Source organism: Alligator mississippiensis, chromosome 4, assembly GCF_030867095.1.
Source record: "Alligator mississippiensis isolate rAllMis1 chromosome 4, rAllMis1, whole genome shotgun sequence".
In the NCBI taxonomy this organism is placed as follows: domain Eukaryota; kingdom Metazoa; phylum Chordata; order Crocodylia; family Alligatoridae; genus Alligator; species Alligator mississippiensis.
In genome coordinates, this window is record NC_081827.1 from 228,769,828 (window position 1) to 228,796,368 (window position 26,541).

Consider the following 26,541-nt stretch of genomic DNA (forward strand, 5'->3'; position numbering starts at 1 on the left):
TGTGGAAAGCATGCTGTCCAAATTTGCTGATAACACCAAGCTGTGGGGCAAGGTGGGCACACTGGAGGGGAAGGACAGAATCCAGCTTGATCTTGACAGATTGCAGAGGTGGGTGCATGAGAATAGGGTGGAATTCAACAAGAGACAAGTACAGGCAGTCCTTGGACTTATGACACAATTGGCTCCTGAAAACTGTGTCTTAAGTCGAAATGTTGCAACTCGGAACCAATTTTCTCATAAGAAACAATGTTATAAATGTGGGATCGGTTCCTGAACCAAAGCCTGATACCCTATTTTCATCAAAAATACCCCAGAATTTTGTACTTGATCAATTATAGATGAGTAATATAGCTACATTAATGCATTTATATTGTTAATAGCAATCATATTGATTTAGAAGGACTTCTTTGAGGTGACTTTGCTGGACTTTTTGAAAAGCTCTTGGTTGGACTTTCTAAGGGTTCTTGGCTGGAGTCTTTTCAGGAGCCTTGGTTGCAGTTTTTTCTGGAGTCTTGTCTGCTTTCTTAAAGAAAGTGTCCAAGGAAGTTTGGACAGATGTTCTCCAGGGAGATGGGTGCCGCAGCGAACTTGTTCGCTGGTGTGGCATCGCATTGGATCAAGCATTGTAAGTCAAAACTGACGTCATAAAGTTGAAACAGGGTGTCAATTTATAAATGTTGTAACTGTGAAACGTTGTAACTCAAAACTTCGTAAGTTGAGGACTGCCTGTACAAGTAACTGCATCTAGGGAGAAGGAAGCAGCAACACACCTATAGGCTGGGGAACACCCTTCTTGTCAACATGGTAGCAGAAAGGGATCTTGGAGTCATTGTTGACTCCAGGATGAACATGAGCCTCCAATGCGAGGAAGCGGTCAGTAAGGCTAACCATACCTTGTCGTGTATCTACAGATGCATCACAAGCAGGTCCAGGGAGGTGATCCTTCCCCTATATGCGGTGTTGGTCAGGCCGCAGTTGGAGTACTGTGTCCAGTTCTGGGTGCTGCACTTCAAGAGGGATGTGGCTAGCACTGAGAGGGTCCAGAGGAGGGCCACTCACATGATCAGGGGGCAGCAGGGCAGGCCCTACGAAGAGAGGCTAAGGAGCCTGAACCTATTCAGCCTCCACAAGAACAGGCTGAGAGGGGATCTGGTGGCCATTTACAAACTCATTAGGGGGCACCAGTGAGAATTAGGGGAGGCTCTGTTCCCCCAGGCACCACCCAGGGGTTACTAGGAATAAAAGCCACAAATTGTTAGAGAGAAGGTTCAAGCTGGACATCAGGAGACATTACTGTACAGTTAGGGCTGCCAGGCTCTGGAATGGGCTCCCAAGTGAGATAGTACTCTCTCCTACCTTGGGAGTCTTTAAGAGGAGGCTGGACAGATATTTGGCTGGGGTGATATGATTTGGCTGGGGTGATATGACTGCGGCACCTGTTCCTGCCCGGGGAAGGGGGTCAGACCTGATGATCTATTTAGGTCCCTTCTGACCCTAAGCACTATGAAACTATGAATGTGAGACTAATAGTTTTGGGTACATTTTCCAAACCCTGAAATCAAGTAATCAAATGTTACAGGGCACCAGAGAGTCTACACCAAGGTGATTAAAATACATGGTCACCTCATCTACAGAAATAAAACATGGCTTATTCATTCTCTAGTGAGAGAAGGCCTGTTAAAAATTCACACATTGACAGCACAATTTAAGAGCAGTTTAGTCTCTGATGTGGCATAAATAAACTAGTCCATACCTTCAGCTCACCCAGTTATGTTTATCAAGGGGCTTCTAAACAGGTCTGAGTTTCACTTCCTTAGGATTTCAAAACATTCATTCACATTTCCTGTTTAAAAGCAGCATCTTATCGATTTGCAGTTCAATGAAGTATGAGCTTGAGCTGGAAGACCTGCTTACAGCAGTAATAGCTTGAATATTAAACAGATAGCGGCTTCCCCAGAGGTATGATTGAAGCTTGCCTTCCATTATTTATAAGCCCTGATTTTGATCACCCTTATACCTACATTTGGTAAAAATAAACCAATTGAAGTTTCATGGCTGTGATTTTAATACTAATTTTCTTGAAAGCTTAATGCTAATCAGAAAGTGTTTGTAAGATGTACAAGTTTTTAAAAAAGGAGGGAAAAGGAAAGTGATGGGGGGGAAGAAGAGAAAGAAAGAAAGAGAGAGAACTTTAAAATAGCTTATGAAGCTCAGCATCTGAGTCTATGCCTGTTGGTGAGATGCCCAGAGAAGCCTAAACAGGCAGCTGTGAGTGGGTAGGGAAGACTGCTGAGAGTAGCAGATCTGGATGATAGTTGAGGCAGTAGAAACTGGAAGTGGAACCTAAAGTAGCTTTAGTGCAGATCAAAATTAATGTTGGTTCCTTTTTAAAAGCAAACCTGCTTAGAGATAAATTTGAAATTCACAACTTACTAAGGTCTAAACTAAATAAATTAAAATATGTTGCAACAATGAGCCCAATGATCTCTTCTTTAATCTAGCAGATAACTTTAAGTAACAGAATAAATTTTGAAAGACTCTTTTTGTCCATTTTTAACTGAGTCCCACAATGACTGACACAAACCTCATGTACAAAAGAAAATCTAAGAAATAAAAAAATGTATTGTTCATATTTCCTAATGCAAACAAGCAGGAGTTAGCAATCTGACTCAATATTTATTAAAATATGTAACTGCCTAATAAATATGTATGGATAGTGTGTCTTGCTAATTATTAAAAAGTAACTAGTGTTAAGGCTACATTTTGCTGAAATTCAACATGCTTTAATGGTTATACCCACCAATAAGAATGAGTATCTCTTCGAAAATAAATGGTAATGCAAATCAAGATTAAAATGAATAAATTAAACCAACCTACTCTGGACACCTGCCTCATTTTACCCACTTCTCCACTGGAATCATTTATTCTTGTTCCCATTTTAGAAAGATATATGGATATTATTACATACAACCCATTACTAAGCTTAAGTAAAAGCTGTAAATATCAGTTACAATACACAAATATCGTATGACCATTACAAAAATATAACATTTCAAATTAATTACTATGCAACCCTCACTGGACCCAGTACTGCATGTTCTTCAAGCTGTCAGTTCTCAGCTCAAAAGCCTTAAAAACCACTATGTCTATTCTCTCTCAAAAGTCACCTTTCACTTCATTGCCCTTTACAACACCTTGAGTGAACAAAGATAATACAACTGACAAAGGCCAGCATTGAAGTCTCAGAGGAATAAGGGTTATTTTCTGTAGACTTTCCACTGTTGAATACCCCATTTGTTTATATATAACAGTAACCCCAAAGTGTTCTAGGGTCTGTCCAAATACAAAGGAAAATGGTCTCTATCACAACGGCTCACAAGCTAAAAGAGAAGAAAACGAAAAGTTGAAAGAAAAATACATGCAAGTAAAAGGACATACCTTTTTGCACATGTGCACGCACACACACATACACCCTTCTTCATTCCTACCTCAATCTTCTCTTAACATTTTTAAATGTCATGTTGTATTTCTCTTCTTCAAACCCACCAAAAGCCAAACTAAACTATTCCTGATCTGCCTTGCAATTCCCATTCTTCTCTCTCTCAGCATGGTAAGCTCCACCATCCAACTTACATTATGCATAAGCTGACTTTCTGACTGATGACCACTGGTGGTTACAGTATATGGAACCCAACTTTTCTGATACAACTTTTCTCTCTCTCTTCTTCCTCTTTTACCATTCCCCTATGCTTGCTGCTAAACTCTCATCTGCTTATACAGGAAACTCTTTCCTAAAGCCTCTCTCCTTTCTTATTTTACAGGCCACTCTTTAATAATATTAAGATACACTGTAACTTGAGAACAGACTCCTCCTGTACTAGCATCTGTTTGCAGACACAGCATAAGAGAAGTTCTCTTGCAGGTGTGTTTTAAGGGGGGGGGGGGGGGGGGGGGGGAGGTGCAGAATTTCAACCCTTCAATACTCCTGTTTTCTGAGAGGAATAAAAAATTTCTAGGCTTTCCCTCTGGAATTTGTGAACAGGGCAAACTTTAAAGTAAAAGTTTCATTATGTTGAACAAACAGCCAGTATTCAGATCCTCTACAACAAGATCCCAAGAGGTTTTCTATCGAAAAAAAGGACTGTTTTAAAACATTCCAGAATCAATTATTCTATAGGTGAGCAGAATAATCCAATACGTCTTTTCCACTTCTAACTTCTACAATTCTGTCATTAAATATTCAGTTGAGTCAAGTTTATAAATAATCAGAATAGACAGCTAATAAGCTATTCAGTGATGACTATCCAGAATTTTTATAAAGAACTACCACAAAAAATCATTAAAACAATTCATTTTCTTTTCTTCCAAGCATTGGGCTGAAAAGCACACACAAATTGCTACACAGCTGAAAAACAAAAGCCCAGAAAACAGCTTGCACTGGCCATGACATATTTAACATGTATTTCAACAACAATGTCTAGTAACCATGGTGTTTAATTCCTTCCAACCAGCAGTGTTTAATTCCTTCCAACCATTCTTCCTATGACAGTATAGAAAAGACAAAGACCCCCAAAATATAATAATCTTTTTATTTAGACTAAAAAGCAAAAGCATTTTCTGATGACAAAAGGCCAGATCAGAGTAGGATGCAGTGCAACAAAAAGGAGAATGACTGACAGATTCACCGCTGTAAATGATAATCCTTCAGAAAGATATTTGAAAAGAGCTCAAGTTATTAAACAAATGTCTCTAAATCCTAGACTATTTAATTATATAGACCAAAGGACATGGTTTGCACGTTTCTTATACATGGGATATAAAAATAGTGTGGTTCAGATACTGAGCTGTTTATTTAAATAGACAGCTATGTTCAGCTTTTGTTAAAAATCTTAAATTAGAAAATTCTGTTGTCAATGTAGTTTTTGTAACCATCGTTTTAGTATTCAGTGGTCATTCATTATGCCAACTGGCATTTTCTGTAATGACATTAATCATAATGAAACAATATGGAACAGTGTGGGTGTATTATGAATAAAGATGGCTAAAGGTAACTATCATGAGACTATTTAAAAATACCAATAAACCTTTGAAAATAATGATCTAATATTCAATGGATATTTTAATGTAATAAATTAAGTTATACAAGTATCCTTGATGGTCTATCAGTAATATTCTAAACTATTACAAAAACATTTCATTATATATATTTACACAGTTTACAGGTGTAATCATCATTGCATTAAGATTTTTATTTGGGGGCTTAATAATGAGAAATGATAAATTATAATATCTAGAAAGCCATGTTGATATTTGTATGACAGTAGATTTCTAGTAGTGCTAACCAAGACTGGAGTCCAATTAAGCTAACTACTCTACATAAATGTCATTTGAGAAAGAGCACCTTACAATCAAAATAACTGACCCAACAGACGAGAAGTATTTTAATCTACATTTTCCAGATGAGGAACTAAGGAAACTAAGAGATTAATTGATCCAAGGTCACACAGGCAGTCTATGAGTATTTCTGAGAACCCAAATTTCCAGAACCCCATGTCAATGCTTTAACCAAAAGATTAAATTTCTTTTCAAAAGAATCTACAAGTCTATACATGCACTAAAATGTCTGGTGACAGAAGATTTCAACAGTTTCTTCAAATAAGACTTTGAGAGTACAACAATGTAATGTATTATTTCTTCCATCCCCCAGCAACCATTTACAACTGGTCCATACAGAGTGAGTGCAGTTTTGCACTTAATAACCAGCATCATGCAACCAAGAACATATTCTGTAAGAGTGTTGTGAAAGGTAGGAATGACAGAATGGCAGCGACAGTGATTAAGTAGGTCCTGGACTCCTCAAGGGCTTGGAACTCAGTTGCAGGTGGTCAGTGGATATTAATCTGCTGGGCTGGGAGGCTTGGGGCAAGCTGGAAGCAGGGACCAGCTAATAAGCAGGGAGCCACAAAAAAGATGAAAAATTCCAGAAGGCAAATTCTGGAAAGGAGGAAAGGCTGCAGTACTGGTGATAAGCCTAGATTAAAATCAACCATCTCCTAACATTCAGAAAAGACAAAGGGTTTGATTTGTTTTGGTTTGTCATGGATTCAAGGTTATTTTGTGAATTATAAAACTGGCCTGAGAAACTCAGAACACAGCTGACTCACCTGTCTTAAGGCAGCAGGATAAGTGACCCACTTACACAGTGAAATGTGTATTCTGGCACTCATGATGCCAAAGAGACAACCTTATCATTTACCCTCTATGGGATGCATTAAACAGCATTTTCCAAACATCTGAAAGCAGAATTGCACTTTCAAAAACTAAAACTAAAACTAATCACTGTTTCCACCTCCAACTCAAATCCCTGTGGGTTTTGTTAAATTAAGATGGGTAGCATCTTAATTTCTAGCATCTCTCCTGAAAGTGTCCCCTTGGAAAACAAGCTGCACAGATGAGCTGATATTGCTTTCCCCAATGCACACATTCTGAAATGCAAATTTTTTTTAACAACAACGACATTTAAACTATCATCACTGACACCTAAGCTGAAACAGAAAAGGCAGCTTGTACTTCACAGCTGCTGTTTAGGTTCTCAGGAAACACTGGGAAGTGATAATACATCTATTATACTCCATCACATTTTGAAGATTTCCTTTCCAATATTTCCAATGAAAATTTTCCCTTCAATTTGGGGCAGAGGGGCAAATCGAGAACTTGGAAAACTGGGAAATTTGTCTCCTCCTTCACGCGCCCAGAGGAGCTTCCCCAGACTTCGGAAAACACTGCACTAAACTCGCAGTGCCCACACTTCTGGCCCTACAGGCGAGAGGAATGGCACGAGGCTGGTCTGTGGGATAGGGTGCTGCATCACCATGCAAACCAGGATTGCACCATGGGGCCCTGCACCACCTCCACCCTACTGGAGCCGAAAGTCAGCTGGGTGGGGGTGGCATAGATCTCCAGGGCCCAATCTCAGCATGCAGGAGCTGGGTGGAGGTGGTTCAGGGCCCCAAGGCATGATACCAGCCAGATGAAAGTGGCAGTGCCCTGCACTGCCCTCACCCACTTGGGAGCAGGCTCCAACAGCCCCACATTGCCCCAACCTGGCCCTCGCGCACCAGGATCAGGCCCCATGCCTCCCTGCACACCCGATCTAGCATGGAGGGCCATGCCCAGTGGGGCTGCCCACAAATCCATAGGGAGCCCTGCGGCCAGACCACATAGTACCAGGGACTGGATCGGATCTACAGGCTGGGAGTTTGAGCACCCCCGCATTCAACAATGACCTGGTATTGGTCACACCCCAAAAGTAATGTTAAAAAAATAAAAACAAGGTCATCAAGGGACTTCCACATTCAAAAAGTGAGGTAATCAGCCCACGTCATTATGAAGAAACTGATCTGGGAAACTCAGGGTTGATTGTGTGAGGTGCTGAACAATTAACAGGACACTAACTAGTGCTCAGGGTCAGGCCTTTCCTAAATGTCTTTTGTGAAAAATCAATGGTGGACGTTAAAATGTAACTAAGCATTTCAAGGTTAATGAGTTCAGTCATAACACTGAAATGATTTATGATATTTTTGTAGCATTCAGAGTGCAATCCAGCAGCCACAGTGTGCTTACCTCTCATTTAAAAAGGAGCTTTCTGTACATGAAATAACTATGCTCTTCTTAGGGCTCATCTACACAAGGAAATAGCTGCCCATTGACACATTTATTCCACACTGTGAGTACCTTTTTAGTGTTTTGTGGGCAGAGCTGAGCCACAATAAGAATGGTGTAAGGAATGCTAATACAGGGAGCCAGCAGAAATAGCTATTGCCTCTTAAAATTCAGCTTACTTTTAAATGCCTTTCCCATGCAGATAAGCCTTTAATGAGAAGTGCCTTTGCTACTAGAAATTATTCTAGTGCTCATATCACTGCATCACCACCAGCCAATCTGAATTCTGGTAGTGAAACTGAAGGTTCCTTTCTTCCTTGAAGTTCAGCACTGTTTTCAGCTAGCTGGGTGATCTCAGGCCTCCTCATGCAATTCTACCCCTGCAGTTAGAAGACATTTTTAAAAATAGATCTCTACTGACTATCTAAAAATCAGTTGCAATTAGCAGAGATTTAAAACAGAATACCTCTAGTCAGGACAGAGCAGGCAAAAGCCATGTTAAAACAATTATACTAGTCTACTTTGTATATTGTTTCCTGTTCTAGGCACTGTTTTACCATCAGCAAAGGGATTATTTGTTATTGCAGTTTTAAAATGGTCCCACAGCAAGCCAAATCATGCTTAGCCTGTTACCAAAATTATTTTCACAGCTCTGCCTATGTCACTCCTGAGCTCATCACAAACCACTGGAGTCTCTGGTGAGGTATCACGTACAACTGTCTAACTTGACATCCAGAGGCAAGTCTAAAACAGGCCTACCTTCCTAGAGCACTAGCAGTCTCTAATCCATTCCTAGTTACAACAGAGTGAAAACTGAAAGTCTGTTCTTCCTCCAAGATAGCCACCAACTAAGCTCGGTTCTATTATACTTCCCCAAGCAAACTACATATGGCAGGAATAGCAGGGCACAGCTGAGTAGGCACCAGAAGCTATTACCTTCTTTTTGATCAGTGTGGGGCAGTAGTGTAACAAACTGACTGGCGTCCAGGATAAACCCTGAGTGGGGGAAGGGGTACTTTATATACCCCACCACAAACTTCTTATTCAAAAGATGAGGTCTACTAGGGCCTAAACTCAAGCACAGAAAGGGCAATATATGTTTACCTAGCTTCAGGCAGCCTTAAAATCAAATATTTACATTTGCTGTTTAGAGATGAATGAGAACCTCACTTACCTTTAACAATCTGCTTGGCACAGGCATTATAAACTTGTTCCTGGCTTGTGTTTGGAGGTAACACTCTATCGAAGACATAAGGCTTTCCCTGCTGAAATAAACAAACAATACACTTTAAGATGATATACAGTAATAATAAAAGCAGTAAAGAAGAAGCGACTTAATAGGTTACCCTAAGACTCACTTTAAGGTTGTTCTGAATGATAATGTTCATTGCAACAGAAATAATTATGTATTACAGTAAATGAAATTGACAGTTCCATAGAAAAAAGATAAGGGATACATCTCACAATCTCTGAAACTGTTTTCGTGGCAGTTAGCAAATATAAAACGCCATATTTCCTATGTACTTATCGAATTTCAACATGCTGAAGTGGAAGAAAGCGGTAAGAAAGCATATGTTGAAATATGACTGCTTGAAATTGAGTTTCTTTCCCCACCCTACTCTTGCAGAATTTCAGATAAGATTCATAAATCTAAACTAATCAACATTTGGAAAGTAATTTTATCAATTTGGTGCTTCAGAAACTTGTAGTGGTAGGGATCAGAAGACAGATCACTGGAATTCAGAATTTTGTAAATTTTGAATGCTTGAATAGCTGTTTTACCAGCTCAGGATCAACTTAAAATGCATACACCCCCACCCCCACATGCCCTCCTCGACAAGCAGCAGCAGCCACCAGAGAAGCACCGGACAAGCAGCACGCAGTGGCAAAAGCCACCCCCCCCACCTCCCCATGGCCCCCAGACTAGCCGCGGCTTCATCCTGCGCCCTCCCCCCATGCCACCCCAGCTGAGAAAAGCTTACCCCAGTCCCACTGCTCCCTCACCATGGGGGCCTTGATCTGCCCTCCACGCCCCTTCCCTCCCCCCTCCCTTTCCACCACAATACACTTACCAGATGCACGCAGCTCTCCAAGCTGCTGGGCTGGTATCAAAAATTGGATCGGTATTGGCCAATATGCCTTCTTAAAAATCAGCTATCAGTATCAGCCCTAGCTTTCACTTTTTGGGGGGTTTTTAGTATGGTAAAATAATAGAGCAATTTTTCTGTTGTAAAGACCTAAAAAAGGCCTCAAAAGGTCAGAATGTTTTTAACACTACATATTCCTATTTCATCTTTCTGGCTGGGCCCAAACCAGTAGGGGAGTGCCTTTGCATCAGCAGAAACAGTAGCAGCAAAATTTGTGCTGCTATTTTCTGCTGCAGTGTATGCCCCTGCCTGTGTGCTCTGCAGTGAGATTTACTGTCCTACTGCTCCACATGCTGGGGGCGCTGGCCAGGCCACAGGGTGCCTTAGCAGGGGCTAGCCATCCCCTGTGCTGAGGCACCCTGTGTTACGGCCAACCGAGGACCAACATGTTGAGAAGGGAGCAGGCAGCCCAGGGCTGCCTGATTGCCCATCTCCACGAGCTGCAAACCCCTGATGCTGGGGTGCAGCATGTATCAAGACAGGGGAGCAAGCAGCGCTAGGCTGGCTGTTCCCCAGTCTCCATGTGCCTCAGTGCAGAGGCTCCACTGCAGAGCCCCTGTGCTGAAACACACTGTACCCCAGCCAGGCGTGGAGCAGCAGCCTGCTCCCCCGTCTTGAGGCACACTGCACTCCAGCCAGCTACTCTGAGGCTGGCTAGGACATAGTGTGCCTCAGCATAGGGGCTCCATAGTAGAGCTCCCACACTGGAGGCATGCAGAGACAGGGCAGCAGCCAGTCCAAGGCTGCCTGCTCCCCCCTCCCTCCTTACGCAGCACTGGTCAGGCTGCAGCTGGAGTACTTGTGTCCAGTTCTGGATGCCGCAGTTCAAGCGGGATGCGGACAACCTGGAGAGGGTCCAAAGAAGGGCCACTCATCTGATTAGAGACCTGCAGGGAAGGCTCTACGAGGAAAGGCTAAGGGACCTTAACCTCTTCAGTCTCTCCAAGAGAAGGCTGAGAGGGAACCTTGTGGCAGCATACAAATTCATAAGAAGAGAGCAACATGAAGTAGATGACCATCTGTTTACAAGGGCACCCCCTGGAACAACAAGGAACAATGGCCATAAGCTACTGGAGAGCAGGTTTAGACTGGATGTTAGAAAAAAGTTCTTCATGGTCAAGGTTGCCAGGATCTGGAATGGGCTTCCAAGGGAGATGGTGCTCACCCCATCCTTGGGGGTCTTCAAGAAGAGACTGGACAGGCACCTGGCTGGGTTCACATGATCCCAGGTTTGGTGACCCTTTTCTTGCCTGCCAGGGACAGGGGGTCAGACTAGATGGCCCACTGAGGTCCCTTCCGACCCTAGAATCTATGAAAAACATGCCTTTCAAACCATTTTGAAAAATCTGGGAGCAGGCACAATTATTTGCTGACCTTTTACAATAAAGTATAGACACTATATACTTAAAAGCATGGATCTCTAGTGGCCTATATAAAATGAGTTTTCTTCACCCAAGTCCTTGTTGGTAGGTTTCTGTAACATACTACAAGCACTGTCAATATATTTTTGACAGCTTTAAAGATTTTTACACATGGGGGAGTATTTCCAGAATAAGGCAGGGTGTGAATTTGAAATGTTATAGTAATTCTGGAATAACTCCCATGCAGTTGTTTTTTGTCTGGAACTGCTTTTTCCAGGTTGGCTTAATGCATGCAACAACTTTCAGTGAGGTCTCTCTACATAGATAAGCCCTAATCAGAAAGCCTCAAAGAACTAAGTGACAACAGAGCCTGAACCACCTCTCACCCAGGAAAGACCTGCCCCCCAAGTCTGGATTGAAATGTGGTGGCCAATCAACATGGGAGAGCCTGCCCCAACCCCTGCCATACTGTAACTATGTAAAGAGTGCACTCAAATTCAGCTCTCCACAAGAGAACTGTCAGCTGCCCTTTGAGATTTCAGTGAACAATCCATCCTATTTATGCCATACACACCTGAAAGGGTAAATGTTATCATGGGCACTAGCTGCAAGTGTTATATATTTCCTGAACTGAAAAGTTAAGGGTCTGAGGAAATAGTTAAAAGTGTGCCATGTAGGTCAAGTTTCTCCTTCCTGTTCTTTTTTTAAAAGTGCTAGTTCACTCTTTTATATTACTGCTAGTCATCTCAGCACATTCATTTTCAATGCTGATGACCACCTGCACTTTTGAAAACAGAGCTTCATGGAAAGATACACTAACCACAACAAGTAAATAAGGCAGGTTAGACTGCAACATTTATCACAGCTCTCTACAGCCCAGATACAAACTTCTGTTCTTGTGAGCCATCACTGCTACTATGTGCATTGGAATTAGACAAAAACTCTAAGCTAAGTCTGGACAAACATTTTAACTCCCAGGCTAGGTACAGACATTCAAAAAGCCTGAGGCAGAATTGACCTAAGTTACAAAGTTTTCTGTAAGCACTGTAGCTTAGATTGGTAGCAAACAGAACACACATTGACCCTTTGGTGGGGAAACAAATCTTAGACCAGGTTCTACCATTTTTTAACTGTGTGCGCCAAACTTCTGTTCAGTTATGGGTATAGACCGGTTTACCATCACTTGTACAGATAAAAAGTGTAGTGTCTGTACCTGGCACCAGAATGAGGAGGTAATTAGCTCTTGGGTTTTGGTCTAGGACAGGGGCAGGCAATTATTTGGGCCCATGAGCCACACAGACAGTTCTGGGGAGCTGTTGCAGACCAGTCATCACTCTACCCCCCTCCCACCCCATAACAGCTCAGAGCCTGAATGCCTTGTGACTGCTCCCCACCACTGCCACCGGCAACAGCTGAGCACACAGCCCCATCCTCAACCCTGGCCCACCCCATGCCCACTCTGGCCAGAATGGAGCAGTCAGAACCCATGCGCAAAGCCCCAACTCTGGCCCATCCAATGCCTGCTCCAGACCACCCACCCATGCTGAGCAACAGCAGCTAGGCAGAAGCTGCTGCTGGGTGCAGGGGAAATGTGGCCACCTGCCCCTTCCCACTGCTGGGCCTTTCTTGCTGCAGCCGCCTGGAGCCCGCACCTGGGCTGCCTTGCGGCTCCTCTCCACTGCTACTGCTGCCCTGCTGGGCAGCCCAGAGGTATCAGTGATGGTGGCTGAGAAGAGCTGCAGGGTAGCTTGGGCATGCACTCTGGGTGGCTGCAGCAAGAAAGGCCTAGAAACAGTGAGGGGGCAGCAACCAATTTTCCCCTGAACCCAGCAGTAGCAGCTTTTGCCCAGTTGCCGCTGCTGCTGCCATTATGTTATTGCCACTGTCCACCAGATGGCACTAAGGGATTGCTAAAGCATCATTAACCCAGTGTGAACATGAAATACATCACACACACTTAACTAAAATCTGACTTTATTAATACATCAAAAGTTATCTTAGTAGCACCTAAAAACACTTAGTCCAATGATCCCACCCAATCCCAGACGTTACTCTACCAAAGGGTCTGGTGGCCAGTCAGTAATTCTGAAAGTAGAGGGTGGTCATCCATGAGTAATCTTTATGGCTGGCACAATCCAGACAGATGTTGTTTGCTGGAGAGATGACAACACACTTTCTTGTTGCCCCCTTTTATGCTTTTCTTTAACTTTACTCCTCCGATGACACTTTGTTTCTGCATACTGTTGATTGGTTTCCCTACGAGCATCATACTGTTCATATTTCATTCTGTCAGCATATTCCTTTGTTCCAACAGCCCATCACATGCACACCTCCTAATTTGGTCTTTTACTGGTGTCTTACTCTGGGCATTGCCCCACTGGCACCCTTTTATCACCTTTCATTAACATATCCAATCATTTCATCCCTCCAGTTCAGTTGGTTAGTGCCAAGTTCTGTTAATTTGAGCTGGTAACAAAGCCCTACAGTTGACACGAACATGTTGATAATACTGGAACATAAGCTGCCTGTGAAAGCGAGCTCAAGGCTAACTGATAATGCAGACACAAGCAAAATGAAAAGTTCAAATAATAATAAGGCTATACAAAAACTTAAGCTTCAATAAGGCTGCATATAAAAGAAAAGTTCAAACAATACTGTAATTCCCCACTCAAGCAGGTACAATTAAAGATAAATGTGACAAGCTACAATAACAGTTGCTCAGCATAGGTGGGCAGTCTGGAACAGGCACAGGGTAGGCCAGGATCGGACTATGCACATGCATTCTGGCTGGTCCAGAGCTGATCCACTCTGGCCAGGGTGAGTCCAGAGCAGGCATGGGGTGGGTCGCAGGAACAACTGTGTGCGCAGATCCCCACCAGTACCGTGGGGCTGGGGCCAGCAGTGGTGGCAGCTGGAAGGAACTGCCACCTGGGTTGCCTGAAATACAGTCCAGCTGCTGAGCTGCCCCCGCCCCACTGCGTGCCCGAGGGTGGTGCGATGTACCACAGCCCAGAGGGTGCCTGGGTCAGGCGGGACTGAGAAATCCACCGCAGGCCAGAAAAAGTCGTTCCACGAGCCAGATACAGCCCACAAGCCACATTTTGCCTTCTCCTGGTCTAGGGTCATCTAGAACTACCACAATTAAAATCTGTATTTATTTTAAAATGTCTCCCCACCCTAGTGCACAATGCTCCCTCTTTTACAACTTGCTGGATTGGATAAGAATTAAGTGACCCAACCCTTAAGGTGAGTGGGATTCTCCAACACAATTCTCCCCTAACACCTTCTTTAGACTACCATCCATCCTTCATTATGAGATTCCTCCCACTCCTCTTAGTTTTTTAGGCATATTTTGAACAGTGTTGCGTGCACTACCTTTTGGAACATGTAAAGTATTGTATATTGACACTTTCCATACTTTTCCTTTATTTCTGTCATGTATGCAACAAAGCTATCAGGACTGTCCAACTGGTGGTCTGTGGGCCCATTGTGACCCATAAGGAGTTAATCTGCAACCCCAAGGCTCCCCCTGGCTGCTGGGACTGCAGTCTGCTGCCCTTGTTGGCCCATCACTGCTCATTGCTCTGGCTGCTGCTGAAGCTAAGATCTCCTGAGTCCCCGTCCCTTTTCTGGCTTTCACTTCCTGCCCCCTCTGCCTAAAGGAGGTACGGAAGGACAGGGCAACGGGGCTCAGCACAACCTGCAGTTCTGAGGGAGCCTGTGCTATGATGCAGGAGAAGGCTCTGCAGCTGAGGAGGTGAGGGTGGAGGGGTGACCTGCCCACCCACCCAAACAGTACAGCAGCATGGGGGGAAGAAGCACCCACTTACATGGTGCCAAGCAGGTTTGCACATGCAGAGGTGTGGGTACTATGGCTCCACTGGTGCAACACTCCATAGCACAGTCACTACTAATGCAGCTCCCAGCCATTAAGAAATTGGATGGCCCTGACATAAATACTACCTTAGGATATGTAAATACCATAAGCTTCATCAAATGGACCACAGAGCGCTCATAACAACTCATAATTACAATATGAGTCATATACATGGAGTCATGAGTCATTTGCATCACAAATGCTTCAAAATTTATGTTAAGAAACTACAAGAGTGTTTCAGAAAGTAATGGCAATTTCAAAATAAAATCACGTGTGCAATGACCACATTGCTGCGCTACATAGTCATAAACGATGGGTACGTTTGACAATGTTACCATCAGTGTTCCCTGCTGCTGTGTAGCTTGTCCAATAAAGCACAAAATGGTTTTATTTCAAAACTGCCATTACTTCCTGAAACATCCTCATACATTAAGAGGTTATTAATAGAGGTGCACCAATATATCAGTCACATATAGGATTGGCACCAATAAAAGGAAATTAACATTATCAGCCATGAGCATTTTTGGCCAGTGTAACCAATAAATGCCACATGCATGTGCGCAGCTGCAGTATGCACACAGCCAGGAATGCAGCCCAGTAGCTTGGAGAGCAGTGTCCTGCTGGTAAGTCTGGGGGGGGGGGGGGGGGGAAGAAGGGGCATGGTGGGGACTTTTCCCTCAGGAGCCCTGAGCTACCCATTCCACAAGGGGGCTCCCAAAGGAAAGATAGCAGAGCAGAGTGGCCCAAGCAGGGGCAGCACTGGGGGGCAGTTTGGGGGGCTATGGCCCGCCCCCATAGCCACCTCTCCCAGTGCCACCACCTGCCTTGCCTCTGTCTGCTCTGAGCTCAGCCCTGGTCCAGGTCCCCCTAGGCTGGGGCAGCCCCGGCCCCAAGTCCACATCAGGCAGTCTGCCCTCACCCTGCGCACAAATCCAGGGGGGCACATGCTTCCCCATGCCTCCCCTGGGGGTGGCACAGCAATGGGGAGCCATCCCTCCTTCTCACACACCCCTCACACTGCCTGGACAAGCCACCCTTGGCTCCGTCCCACTCCTGGCCCTGGCCCTGGGATTGCATTCACTGCCCTGGCTGGGCAGCACCTGCCCCAGCCCCTCCCCCCCTCACCGTGGAGGCCTCAATCTGCACCCCCCAAGTCCCTTCCCCCCGCCACTAAGTTACCAGCAGGACGCTGCTCTCCAAGCTGCAGGGCTGCATTCCTGTAAATCAGCTATTAGATCAGTATCAGCCAATATGGATGGTTAATAATCAGCTATCAGTATCAGTCAAGAAAAACTTTATCAGTGTACCCCTATTCATTAAAAGTTGCAACTTCAAGTTCTCAAAGCTGTGAAATGACAGAGTTATAAGGGGCTAATGAAACCCCCATTTGTGTATGCACAGCAGCACAGTTCACCTGCATCACCACATGCTATTTCTCTCCCTTTGTTCTGTGCCCCTGATGGATCTGCTCTGGGGATGACTCAGAGTTGCCTACTGAAGGAAGCTGATGGGTGCAAAATCTCTGCCTCATTTGTCACAGAAGCTGGAAGAAAAATAATGAAATTAGATAGGGGTGGCTGGGAGAGAGACCCTAGTAGTTAAGATAAGTTGTGAACTGTCATGGGGAACTGGATTCTACTCCGTCTTTGCCTAAGATGTGTGATGTTACGCAAGTCACGCTTGGATGCTCACTCTGTGTTCTTCCTTTTCTGGGTACTCAACAGGAGCACCCAAAAAATCTTGGGCCTGCTTTGCAGGATGTGCACCCACATCTGCTACTGAAATAAGAGGAGCTATGTTTTGAACGTATACAATACTGTATAAGATTGAGTACCCTGAAAAGCCAAGTATTGGTATCTCAACTTGGGCACTCACACTAGGGGCTCTTTTTCAACACAATGTCTCTATGTCCTTGTTTCCATATGTAAAATAAGTATAATAATTCCATCTGTTCTGCTCAAGAGTGTTTGAAAAATTAATTCATTAACATTGCTGGAGCGCACACATCCTGTGGTGAAGATCACTGCAGAAAAAACAATGAAGAAAGAAATTATTCTGTCTTCGGAGTAGGTTTTGAACTGTCAGCAGTTATTTGTGAACAATGAAAAGAAAAAAAAATTAAACAGCTGCTTCTTAAGCCAACACTGTCCCTCCTGCACAATGGAGGAGACAAGAGTGAGGAAATGGCCAAAAAAAAAAAAAAAAAATGCAGAATGTAATCATGTAATTAGACAGTATCATCCCACATACACTCAAAGGGTTCAAATAAATTTAGACATTTCTCCACTTTGGAATTTATGATGTGGCAATTTTAATAATCTCTTATAATGGGGCACATAGGTATAACAGAGAGAGAGAGAGAGAGAGAGAGAGAGAGAGAGAGAGAGAGCGAGCATGTGCGAGAGCGTGCTTGTGCATCCCTTTCTAGATTTCTTAAAAAAGCAAAGTAAAAAAACAGACATTCTGGCCTGTGGTGCCATCAGCAAGCTCATAATGTTCCAATAGGGTCATGTCACAAGTTCAACTTAAAACTAAGTGCAGTTAAAATGTGAGCAAATGCATGTTTGAATAGTTTAGCATGTGTTGAGTACTATTGTGGCATTGCGAGGTCAGGGGATGATTATGTAAAGTACTAATTTCAATATCACAGCATTTCAATGATTTACTACTCCTGCAAGTGATCACAGATGAATGGATAAAGGATTACAGTTTATTATTGCTGTGGACCAGCACAACTGAGAGATGAGATGCATTCTGTCAGTAGGTTTCATATCTAATTGTTGATAGCAGAGAGATGGCAACATCCAACTCTTAGGTTTCATTTCCTGAAGATGACTATGTCCTAGTGGGCTTTTCTGGCCAGTTTGGCTTCTGCTCCTCTGGCCCTAGTCCTAGTCTCCAACTCCAGTTCCCAGGCTCTTTACCAAGTCAATCCAAACCTTTCCCCAACAGCAAATCCTTCACTTCTAGTTGCCAAACCTCAATTCTTATCACAATGGATAGTTTTTATTCCATGCTCCAGAAAGCCAGTTTGTCCATTTTGCATTTGATTCAGACAACATTATCATCTATGTAGCTTGGGCCAGCAAGGGTGCATTGATAGTCAGGAGAGGTAGGATCCTTGTTCTCCCTTCTGTTTCATGGACCTAGTATAGTCCAAAGCAACCAAGAATGGCAATTAGAGGGAAAGTTCTGCTCAGCCCTGGCCTGGGACATGCCCAGGAATCTTTAGTTGTTAAAATAAAAAAGTATCTTCCATGTATAAACAAACTGGTTTTTCAAATGCTTAAGACTTCCTCAAATTTGGGCAGATTTTCTCAGAGACATCTAAAAGCACATCTCCAATGCAAAAGATGCCCCTTAGAAATTCAAAGTCCCTGCTCTATAATATGGGGATACAAAAGCTATTCAAAAAGAAAATCAACATCCTTTTTAACATGGGCAAAAAAGTGTTTTGCCTATGTTGTTCTTGGAAATGGCTGAATCATTTTGGCTGTTAATTTTCAAAATAATACAGTCTGATCTAGACACACAGCATGGAAGATTTAGACCTGAATGATTAAGCTTTTTACCAAGTTGCATGAACGCCACATGCCCCCGGAGGCTGGAGGGGCACAGTGAGCTCCTGCAGGTGGCGGCGACATTGTTGGCAGCAGGAGTATGGTGGTGGCAAGCAAGGGGTTTCCACAGGTGGCCACGGTGTTATCGGCAGCAGGAGAGGGGGGTGGCAAGCACAGACCATCGGTCGGTGACCAACTGCAGATGCCACCAGAGCTATCGGTGGCAAGGGGGGGGTGAGAGACAATGTCGAAGGTCTTCCTGAAGTCCAGAAAGACTACGCCCACTACTACCCCTGCGTCTAAGGATTTTGTGACCTGGACATATAAGGCCACCAGGTTGGTCTGACAGGACCTGCCTCTAATGAACCCATGCTGGTTGCCCCGAAGCATAACCTCCCCTGCTGGCCCCTCATGGTCATGGGCCAGGATAATTCTCTCAAAAAGCTTACCCAGGATCGAGGTAAGACTAACTGGCCTATAGTTTCCTGGGTCCTCCTTCCTCCCTTTTTATGAAAATGGGAACCACACTGGCCCTTTTCCAGTCCTCTGGCACCACACCAGAGCACCACAAGCGCTCATAAAGCCATGCCAGGGGTCCTGCAATGACCTCTGCTAATTCCCTCAGCACTCTGGGGTGGAGATTGTCAGAACCAGCTGATTTAAATACATCCAATCCCACCAGAAGTTCCCTGACTAGTTCCTCACTGACCCTAGGCCTGGGTGCGCCTCCCCCGAGGCCTGAGGGGCTCCCGGCAGACGGGCTGATCTAGTCCCTGTTCAGGAAAATGAAGGCAAAGAAATCATTAAATAGGTTAGCCTTGTCGTCTGGTGCGACAACCAGATTTCCTAGCATGTCTTGCGTGTCTCGCAGAGGCCCCACGTTACCCAGTACCTTCTTTTTGCCCCCTATGTAATTAAAAAAGGACTTCGTGTTGTCCTTGATCTGGGTAGCTAGTCCCAGTTCCATCTCCGCCTTGGCCTTCCTGACCGCCCCCCTGCAGCCCCAAGCAACCGAGGTATACTCCTCCCTGGTGACGACCCCTCCCTTCCATTGGGTGTACACCTCCCTTTTAACTAGGAGACTTCCCATATGCTTTTGGTGAACCATGGGGGTTTTTGCGCCCTCTTGTCCCCTTTGATCCTTGTTGGGATTACCTCCCTTTGGGCATGGAGGATTGTGTCCTTGGGACGTGCTGAGTTTGAAACACAGAAGGGGATCAGCTTGTACAGGCTGATTTACCCAGTTTGGCTGAGACGTGCCCTAGTTAACTGAATGGTAGTACTAGGTAAGTACTATCAGCCTTATCTAGAAGGTGCTCTTTATACAGATATATACCACTGATCACATATAAATCACCTTTTCCCATTCGTGTTATTTCCTATGAACTGGTTTAAAAACTGTTCCACTACATTATAGTTCTACTTCATAATGGTCAAAATATGTCCTCAGCTATTCTCACACAATTCCTGCAGAAGTCATATTGAGAATGAAATGGATGTTTTTCTTGGTCAGGAGTCAACAGTGTTGTTAACTAAATTCAAGTTGCAGAATATTATTTCACTAGTTTGACTTTTGAAGCTTCCCCTTGAATTTAAAGCACTGGCATTCAAAAAAAGAAAGAAAAAAAGACATCTTGGAGTTGAAGAAAATTTTACAAGCATGAACAGCGTTTTAGGCATAAATGCAAGCAGCATCAGGTGTTATGCTATGGAGGAGGTCACAAGATCAGGATATTTATAAAATGTACTTGCCACCTCTGACAGATATACAGATAGTAAACATAGACATAAATATTACTACAAGTTGACATGTAAGCTAAAGGGGAGTCAAAAACAATCCCCTTTAAAAAAAATTCACCTCTTGTTCTCAAGCCATCCACTCAACATTATATAAATAGGCAGGAGAGGCAAGTTGATCCAGTGGTTAGGGCTCTAGCCTAAGGCTTGAGAGACCTAGGTTCTAGCTCCTCCCGAGCCAGACTTCCTATATGACCTGGGTTAAGGCACTCGCAGCTAGATCAACAAAGAGGTTGTGCTTTGCGATGCACTGCAATGTCTAACATTTAGGCACTGGGCCCCCAGAGTGGAACCCTCCACCCTGAGTGAGGTGTATAGTAAAAGGGTAGAGTTAAGTGCCTCAGATAGTATTCAAAGCACTGCAGCAAGGATTTTTATTAGACATACTGCATGGTTGGGATAGACATAGGGAAGCTTTCAAATGCAGAGCATTCTTCAGATCTGAAGAAAAAGCAGACACGGCAAGGACAAAAAACAGTCTGCAGGGCTGTGAAATTAGAGAAGAGAGAAATTCTCAGGAATGACTAACAGACCAGAAAAATCACAGAAGAAAGGATAGCAAGATTAAGGTCAAAACATTTCAAAAGGAAAGAGGATCATTATCGCCTGTGGTGTGAAGACAGATTAGCAACAATCAGGTAACTTATAGTGAACCATGAAGTACACATCTGTTCTTAGTGTCCAGCCAGTTTATGAATTTTTGTCCCCAGACTTGCCTTTTAAAGGTTTCTTGTAAATCTCCCTTGAGGAAAAGGGTAGTGAAATAAGAAAGTGATTGGTTGTTTTGTGAAAAGCATTCTCTTGCACCCAGTTATGTATCTCTGTCCTTAATCTTTTTCATGTGATCATTCATTCTGGTATGTGGTTTTTGCCTGGGTTCACCTACATTTTTTCGATTCGGTGCACTGGATGAAATATACCACATTTTCAGGGGAAATTCACAAGCCTTCAAATGACAAGCCTGGAAACAAAAAGAAGCAAGAGAAGCATGCCTGAATCCTGCCCCTCTCCAGTTCTGAGAGGTGCCTAAGTCTGGGCTGCAGAGAGCCACCTATGGCAGAAGCCTCTCCTGGAGTTCAGCATTTAACCACTTCCGTAAAAAAACAGCTGCTCATTTATTTTAAGCATTAGCCAGAAGATAACTAAATTCCTTCCTTGTGTACAATAGCCTAAAGGAAAATTCCCTTCTCTGCCTAAGGGAATTCAACCCACCTCCTCCTACCTCCTATGAGAGTGCCCTAACCACCAGACTTCAAGCTATTCCAAGGAAGAAACACTCTTATACTGACACCTGAAGCTGTACAAAAAAGAAGACAAATTCATTGACCCAAAGAGAGCAAGACTACATATCCAAGATGAGTACCCTAACCATTAGGCTAAGGAGACCTGAATTCCAGCCGCTGACCCCAAAACTGTCCCTGCATTTTTACATTAAATAGTTATTAGTAAAATACATAAGCAATCTTGTAATGAAGATCAGAAGACAGGTTCCACCCTAGGAGAGCGCCCGAACCTCCAAGCCTCACAGGAGTGTTATAAAGAGAAGTAGAAGTTGTGAAACACTCATGTATCTAACTGGAGCCAAGTATACAACGTGCAATAAAGGGAAACAGTGTTCTAAAGAATATCTTTCACTAAGATATCTTTGTCCCTAAAATGTACCAGGCTAGGGACTGACTACAGAGCAGCATATCACCTAAGAGTATGATAAATAAAAATGAGGACAGCAGAGAAATGCTTTGTTCTGGACAGGTGAAAAGACAGGATGTCATTTAATTAAGCTGCAACTTTATTGACTCAGCTGGGAAATATGCAGCAATTTTGACACAAATAACCCAGCTCAAAATTCCTGCCTCAGCCATTTCCACCTAGCAGAGATTTGCGGTTAAGACCCCACCTGGTCCTCAGCCCACTGATGAGATCCCTTCTGTTCATATGAAGTCTAGGGAGCTGGGGAAAGGGAGCTGTGCCCCCTGTATATAAAAACCCCAGCTTCTTCCCCCAGTCCACTATTCACTCTAGTTTATTCAAACAAGCATTTCAGGTCCTGAATCTGCTCTAAATCTTTTTGTCCAGATGATAAATTCAATCCCTTTATCAGCCCTGAATAAGTCCTAAACTGCCCCCCCTACAACAATGAGATGCAGATGAAAGAGGGATGAAGATGAAGAGTCCATCTATTTTCTCAAATAGAGTTGAATAAGTTCTTCCATAGCATCAGTATGTGCCTGACTGTCAATAAAGGGTCTGATTTGCTTTTTACTAAGACAAACTATGAGCACAGCTAGCGGTCTGGAACATTGGCTCCTCACTGACTCTCCACACCAGTTCTCAAATAACACTGAACCGACACTTGATTGACTTAAAGAACCAGCAGTTCCCACCACGACTATTAAAAGAGAAAAGAGCTCCTATAGGGTTGAGACATGAATCTGTGCAAAGAAGAGACTCGGGATGGAGGAAGAGGGCTTACATGAACCCACCACAAATACATGGGGGCCAACAGCTCACTCACAGAGGTGATGCCTTCCTGGTGACCTAATTCCTTCCATCTCCTAAGGTAAAACCCTTAAAATAGCCACTGCTCCTTCCCTAGCTCCTACCAGTTCATACAAAGGCACTCTCTGTCTTTAATAGTGAAGTTACACATTACACTTAGACCATACTAACAGAACTTAAAACATGAGCATCCACACGTTAAAGCTTGTTAACTTGTGTTCAGTACCCTCCAAGCACCTCAAGTTACATCACTTCAGGTGAGGGCTAACTCTGGACTAGCTTGTGTGAGGGTAACTTCAGTCTGCTTCACGGAGATGAAGGAAGCACCATTCACAGCCCTTTCCCCCAACTAAGGGATAGAGAATAGGGAGAGCCCTGGTGTCCTGGCTTTTAGTCACACCAATGTGCACCAGCCCTCTAGTGGCGAGTCAGAGCTGTGCAGGCAAGAAACAGTATAAATCCTTAATGTGGCTCACAGCAGGTTTTAACACTGCTTAACTTTCCACAGATTTAGTATGATCTAAGACAGGGGTGGGCAATTATTTTGGGTGGAGGGCCACTTGACAAGTTTTAGTGAGCTGTTGAGGACCACATGGCTAGCCCTGCCCCTTGACAGTTGCCACGCCCTCCTGGTCACCATCTTGAGACTGGAAGTCCCGCTCCCTAACCCCTGACCTTTGCCACCAGAAGTCCCCCCTCTTGCCCAGCAAAAATACTCCTTTTGAGATGGGGGTTGAAATCTTAAAACCAGAAAAAAACAAAATCATACATTAGAAGTCAAACACCTATTATAACATATTTTATTACAAAAATATTTTTGTCATGATTTGTGTTTACGTAGTGTATATAGAGGTGATTACATAACAAAAAAATTCTTAGTCTTGTATAGTGTGTGTGTGTGTGGTGGAGTGTGGGGGAATATTAAGGGGGTGTGGGGGGTTGTGGGGGGCCATGTATATGTAGAGGGTTGTGGAGGCAAGGTGTGAGAGGGTGTGGGGGGTATGGGGACCCCCGCTTGCACTCCCTTCATGGTACAGCAGAGGCAGGTGGGCACGCTCAGGGCGCTTGTGCACACACATCCCCTGCACTTGCCGAGCACAGGAGAGAAGCCCCAGGTGCTGAAGCCTGCCTTCCCTACCCTCCAGGGGAAAGCACCAGGGGCAGCCCCAGTGGGGAATGCAGCCGACTCCAGTGCCTGGGCCTTCCCTCCCGTGCCACATGAGCGCAGGGGATGCGCATGCACAGCACAGAGTACTGGCAATACAGACAGCTGGGCAGAGGCTGCGCCCTTCACTGAGATGTGCAGTGCTGAACAGAGCCATGCCCTGCCAGGCACCTGCACCGGGCATGAGTGCCCTGAACATCCCCATCTGCTGCTGCTACCACTGCCACGATCTACCGGGGCTGCACACCATGGAGGGAGCCCATGGAGGGCCCCCACATGCCCCAACCCTCCCTCACACCCACAAGCTCCTCACCTGAGCTCTGTGTTGCTGCTGCCCCTCTGAGCATGGACTCTGTACTGCTGCCAGCCCCAGGCCCATGCCCTGTGCTTCCGCCCAGCTGTAGCTCCACCCTGCCCCCCGCTTCCCTACCTGCTGCCCAGAGCCAGCAGGAGACTGGGCAAGCAGAGCAGGTCCCCAGAGGCTGTAGCAGCGGCAGCAGCCACCCTGCCCAGAAGCTGTGTGCTGGCTGGGCCGCACCCTTCCGCCCACGAGGGTGGGAGCGAGGCGCAATAGGGTATGTTGGGGAGGGATACATGTGGGTGCCTCACTCGCACCCTCATGGGCAGAAGGGCTAGGTGGGGCACAATTTGTTCGCCGGCACCAGAGGCCAGACGAAAGTGCTTGGCGGGCCAGATCTGGCCCACAAGCTGTGTTTTGCCCACCCCTGGTCTAAGCGTAACATGTAGCTTCACTCTCAGATTATGGGAGTTGCATTCTAAATTGGACTTTAATGGTGTAGCTCTCACCCAACGATATAGTAGCGCCAAATGCTTTTGATCCCTTCAGGGTATAACAATACAACACTATTTCAGATCACATGGCTTGGTCTTTATCAGATGAATCATTCAGCAAGCTATGACTGGGCTGAAACTTTGTCATCATTATTCTGCATCATTGCTAATTCAGGGCAGAGACTTCCACTGATGCTGCTAAAATGAATTATTTATAATTAGGTTTAATATATCATGCAAGTTACATTTGCCAGTACATAAAGTACAAACAATTGATCACATGAATTCATTATTTGCATCCTAGCTGAATTAATTAATGAAAAATAGTTTTATGATTGTTGTTTGACACCATGAATGCTTTGATGAGGGGTGTTTTATAAATAAAATTATTAGTCACGAGCCTAACAGGCAGAGGTTTCTTTCAAAGTACAGAGAGCAACGCATTTCCAGAGGCACTTCATCTTTCACACAGTCACCTCATGTAGAACTGACATCATGCCTTAGACGAGAAAAAATATTGTTCTGTCACCTTTGTAGCATGTAGGAGTGTCAAAATATTAATTATTTATGCCATCTGAAAACCAAGTGCAGGTACCAGGGTCACTGCATCATGACTGCTGCATCACATTTGTTCCATTCACACATATAATAAAGAGACAATAGCTAACCCTGCAAATTCAGCCTGGACTCTAAAAGTCCAACTGATTTCTTCCTTGAAAAATAATACAAATTCTGTAACTGAACTTATTTATGATAAGATATTTAAGATAATGCACAAGAATCAACATCCATCTCATTCTGTTATAGCTGTTTTGGCTCTAGTGCCAGAATGATTTAGGCAAAGATAAAATTGCATTTGTAAGCAAAGAAAAAGGTAGCAGGTGTATTGCATGAAAGTTTTTTTGGCTTTTTTTTTTTTTTTTAATCATGTCCATTTTCTGACCATAAGATCTCTTTTAAAAATGAACAGAACATATTCAGCGTGGAATATGTTAACTGTGGAATAGTGAAATAGATTTAAAGTCATATAGAAAAAAGATTTAAAGGGTGACTAAATTAATTACTCAGACAATCTTGCTAGAATACCACAACAAATTCAATGTAGGTCAAAAGCATTTCCAATAGAAGCTATTAAATTCTGATAATATTCCTGATCCTCAGTTGAAAAATACATTAAACCAAGCACTCATGTATGAACAAACATTGCGAGCCATGAGATAGCCCTCTGACAGAATAGCACATTACCTTAGCAGAGTAGACTTAATGATTGAGCCACGTGCGCATGGCAGGAGGTGCAATTGCGGGATCATGCATTAGATCCAACAGAACCTTACTGCCAGGGTAGGGGAGCCAAGTCCTGCATCAGCAAGAAGCTGATTCCCCCTTTGCTAAGGCTGCCCAAGCTGAACGCAGTGTAGTGGCAGGGGTGGGAGTCTCAGTCCCAGCGGCATGTGTGTTCCCCGGGCTTTCACGCACCCCTCCCCCCGCACCTTGGGGATCATGGCTGCCACAATCCCCTGGGCTCAAGGGTTTCATACTGGGCATGGTGCACTCCTGTAGCTGGTAGCCCCATCAACTGACAAGGTTCCCAGCCGCAGGGGAGGCCTTGCAACATGTGCAAATTAAAACTCAATGGCAACCAGCTAGAAAGTTAATATATGTTTCTGAGGTCTAACTTTAT

General features: G+C 44.2%; 1 protein-coding gene across 2 annotated transcripts in view; it reads right to left on the reverse strand.

The window, feature by feature from the left end:
• Window positions 1–26,541, reverse strand: part of KIF5C (kinesin family member 5C) — a 168,781-nt gene that overhangs the window by 116,514 nt on the left and 25,726 nt on the right. Inside the window, exon 2 of one of the 2 annotated variants that reach the window (XM_059727397.1) lies at window positions 8,837–8,924. In XM_059727397.1, the coding sequence (XP_059583380.1) occupies window positions 8,837–8,924 (88 nt within the window). Of the gene's footprint in view, window positions 1–8,836; window positions 8,928–26,541 lie in introns of both variants that reach the window. The other variant, XM_059727396.1, reaches the window with a different exon arrangement.